Source organism: Ctenocephalides felis, unplaced genomic scaffold (genome assembly GCF_003426905.1).
Source record: "Ctenocephalides felis isolate EL2017-DRISC unplaced genomic scaffold, ASM342690v1 CF-g0.4_SCAFFOLD_02301, whole genome shotgun sequence".
NCBI lineage: Eukaryota > Metazoa > Arthropoda > Insecta > Siphonaptera > Pulicidae > Ctenocephalides > Ctenocephalides felis.
Genome location: NW_020538455.1, coordinates 23,181 through 27,534, shown reverse-complemented (window position 1 = coordinate 27,534; position 4,354 = coordinate 23,181). Strand labels below are relative to the sequence as shown.

At 31.6% G+C, this 4,354-nt stretch overlaps 1 protein-coding gene across 1 annotated transcript; it reads left to right on the top strand.

Moving 5' to 3' along the window:
- The first annotated feature begins 2,789 nt into the window (after positions 1 to 2,789).
- Positions 2,790 to 3,296, top strand: LOC113380671 (solute carrier family 15 member 2-like). The gene has a single exon (XM_026619821.1). It carries the CDS (start codon positions 2,790 to 2,792, stop codon positions 3,294 to 3,296), a length of 507 nt encoding a protein of 168 aa, XP_026475606.1.
- Positions 3,297 to 4,354: the final 1,058 nt, after the last annotated feature.

Genomic DNA, 4,354 nt, shown 5'->3' with positions numbered 1-4,354 from the left:
ATAACAAAAAAATAATACGTAAAGCTTTTTTCTTTTACTGACTATTACTTACTTATCGCTGATTTTTCGCTGTTGTATATGGATAGTGAATATTGCATGACTTCTACTGGATTGACTGTTCATTGCAGTTGCACCTACAGCTCTGCGACGATATCCTCTAACTAAACAATCTAATGTATCTTTTGCATTACGTACTTCAATTTCGGTTAATCCAGGAATTACAATTCTTTTTTGTTGATCTTCTCTGATATCAACTATACTTTGATCTCTATTTGATTTTGATAAAAGATCAAATAATTGTTCTTGATATAATTCCATAAATGATACCTGTAGAACATGAGAAAATACTTTACTGAAGAAATGACTTACTGTTATTATTATGTTTACAATTTCATAAACTATCAATCCATATACTCCTAAGGAGTGCAGAACAATTATATTCAACCAAACATATAGAAGTACAAACACAATGCAAAGATTTTGAAAATCTGACATGTTTAATTTCTGACCATTTATGGGTATTCAAATAAACTCTAATTACAGTGTAAAAAGGTTATGGCTTTTAAATTTTAATTCTCATTTAAACCTCATATGCTCCTTAACAATACACTTTAAATTTATTGCTTTAATATTTGGAAAGAAGTTTATATTGATCTAACTTGTAATTGAAAATTATATTGCTCCGTCAGAGTTGAAATTTTTTGAAAAATGTCTTTTACTGCTCTTGGTATAACACCCATCTCCTCGACTGGTCCAACTGAATAAGCCATGCCCATGGAATGAGTTTTTCCGGAGCCAGTCTGACCATAAGCTAATATTGTCACATTGTAGCCTAAAATATATTTTTAGATTGAACAAAATAATAAATAATAAAGTAAAGATACTGAAGATAAAAATAGAATTTGGGATTATAGATGAGAGATAAATTCACCTACACCAAAGTTATGTTATGTCAAAATTAAATTCTAGTAGAAATAAATTACCCTTAAAAAATCCATCAACTAAACCCTTAACAGCAGTGTCATAAAATTCAGCTTGCGAAACTTCTGGTGGAAATACATGGTTGTAAGTAAAAGAAAGATTTTTTATTAAAACTTGAGGTTTATTTGGCACTGTTTCGAGGCATTTAACATATCCTTTAGAAATTTCGGATTTGACTAAAGGCCTTATCCTTAAAGCCACCTGTACACTAACAGCAGAATCAGCCATCTGAAATTTTTTCAAAAATCGTTTGAGCAGGTGTAGATCTTATATGAGATATTCTATTTTATTTATGAAGATGCGTAAGTTATAAAATATCATAATATACTTTAATGAATATGCTTGCTATTTGTTATAAGAAGATTAGATTACCTTAACCATAGCACTAAATTAATTATTTCAAAATCTAAAATAAAATAATTTTGCCACAACAATAAAATTAAATAAAAAAAATAAAATGCTTAATTAAAGTGATGCACTCGTTTATGGTCAATAAAATTGCTTTTGATGCAAAAGAAATGTCGGTAATTCTTCAATGTCGTAAACTGTTAATCATTTTTCTTCTGCCGCTCGGGGCATGTATCAGTGAATCTTTTGGAAACAAATACTACCTATTACTTTTCAATTTTATTGGAATAATCATTCAACAAGCACTCATGGCTTTGATGACGGTCCCGTCACTTCAATATTTAACCAAGGAATTGTATTATACGCATTTGGCATACAGTATTTTTCTTGCTTTTGTTGTGAACAGCGTACAATTCGCATTTGAGGGCAACCAGTTTCAGTTGCCAGAAAACCCGCGCTGATGAAGTACTATAGGTCATTATACATACTACATAATGTCACCGGACTCCTCGGAAATTTTCACGGACCATTAATCACGAAATCAGTTTCATGTTTAGGAGATGAGGACTGCTTCGTATTGACTTTCAGTATAAGCATGCTCTTGAAAATTGCCAACGTTATTATTTTTCTAGTAGGAACTCGCTATTTTATCATTTTGAAATCGGTGCACACCTCAAAATATATCATCGCCTGCATATGGAACGGAATGAAACTTTCAATTCAAGATCGTAAAACTATAATCCTCGACCACATTGGCTTGACCATGCAGAACCCGAATATGGAACAGAATCAGTTACCGATATTAAAACGGTTTATAATATGATTATTATTTTTTGTTGCGTTCCAGTTTTCTCCGGCCTGTACAGCCGATATATAGATGAATGGATGACCCAGGCCAGCAAAATGGACGGTCAATTAGGATCTTTTAGTTTTCTATTAGAACATTACGAGTTGATGAAACCATTGTTGGCGATTATAATTATGCCAATATGCGATCACGTCATAGATCATATAATTATACCATGGAAACTTGATAGAACGTTCAGAAGAATGATTTTTGGTGGACTGTTGATATCAATTGCTTTCCTGATATCAGGAATATTGGAAACCTGCATCAAGTCACAATTGCCACCTTTGCCAACGGAGAAGGAGTTGCAAATCAGGATATTCAATGGTTTTAATTGTACAGCTGTTATTCAATCGGATAGTCTTTCACCAGACTACCTCATAGTGAATCCTTTTGGAATGTACAGCAATAAACACGTACCCTATGACTCTTTTCATCAGTAGTCTCAGTCTTTACACCTTTCAATAAGAGGATCTTGCTTCCCTCCAATAAATGAAACGATAGATACATATGGCGGTATTGCTATATCGGTGATGATAAGGAATGAAGATGGACAGGCGGTTGCATTCGGGACAACGTGGTAATCAGAGATCCATACGGCTCGGAGTTTTCGATGACTGTAAAACCAAGCATTGTTGCCGGACATTCAGTGATCAATAATCCTACCAGAATATATAAAGTAGACGTATCTGTGTATGATTTATACTTGAACGGAGCGAAAGTCACGAAACTCGATTTGGACCCAGGCGGGGTTTATTTGGTTACATTAGTCAACAGCACAGCAAGAGTTTTTGTAGTAACGGAACCGAATTCTGTGCATGTCTTTTGGATGCTACCTCAGGCTGTTGTGTTGATACTAGGAGAAATTTACTTTAGTATTACTTATGATCAATTTATTTATACTGAAGCGCCGATGCCCTGTAAGGTAATTGTTGCAGCATTTCACAATTTCTTCACCGCCATTGTAGAGATTTTAATAGAAAATATAGTTAAAATTGAAGGCATAGATGTGGATCATAAACTTCATCTGCATGCACTTTTGCTTATATTGTGCATGCTAGTGCTGTTTATAGTCGGAAAGAGATTTCGTGCTTTATCAACTAACAATGTTCTGTTTTAAAGACAAAATATTTTCATAATATAATAAATAATATGTATAATATTAATATTTGCACAAGTGCATGATTTCTTGCATTTTATATCTTGTTATACAACTCAATAACAATTATAGTAATATTTAATTTTCAATGTGTTTTCTCTGATGCTTTGTATTATACCATTAAATTGCCAACTGTTACATTTATTGCCAGATTTGTGAGCAAAATAAAAATATTTTTTAAAACTTGTACATCTTTCACTTTCACTCAAAAAGATGTCTAGAAATCACAATGAGAGTAGTTATAATGAATAGTAGAAATTGGTTATATACTGATGAATTCCCAACATTTATATTTATTGCTAGATTTGCAATAAACAAAATTAACTGCTCTTTTTTAAAAATCAAATCTTTAACATCATATCAAAAACGTCGGAATAAATATAATGATATTGAATAGCTAGAAATGGAATCAAAATACATGAGAATTATCTGTTCCTCATCATATTGTCTAAAAGAATCCAAAAAACATTGTTATAGTTTAATTCAGCACGATTAAAAAAATAGGCTAATAATAAAATAATTCTTATGAACATTGACTATATTATACATAAGACTATGACATATATTATATCATGAATTAATAAAATTTATTTTAAAGAATATTTAAAAATAGGTTATATTTAAATTTTACAGTTGCTCTGCAGCAAATTCATTGTTCCAATTCAAATGGCGTTGGTGAACAGTATTTTAGTATTATTCTAATACTTGTCAGTCCTCAACAGAAAAGGTAATTTTCTACTTTTATGTGGTATTTTTTATTATATTTTGTTCTTTCATCTAAAACAATTGATTCCGTTTGCTGCTCTTCTAATCACAAGCAGCATTTTTGACCAAATTTATTTTCTTACTATGGAAGGTTAATAGAGTTTCAAACAAAAAGAAATTAAACAAAATATGAGGTGTGTTAACAAGCCAGAAAAAAATGATCACGCCATGTTAATGTAGAAAATGCACCATCTTCAAAATGATTCAAAATGGGAAACGACGACACGCGAGGTCGGTGAGAGGTTAAATTCAAT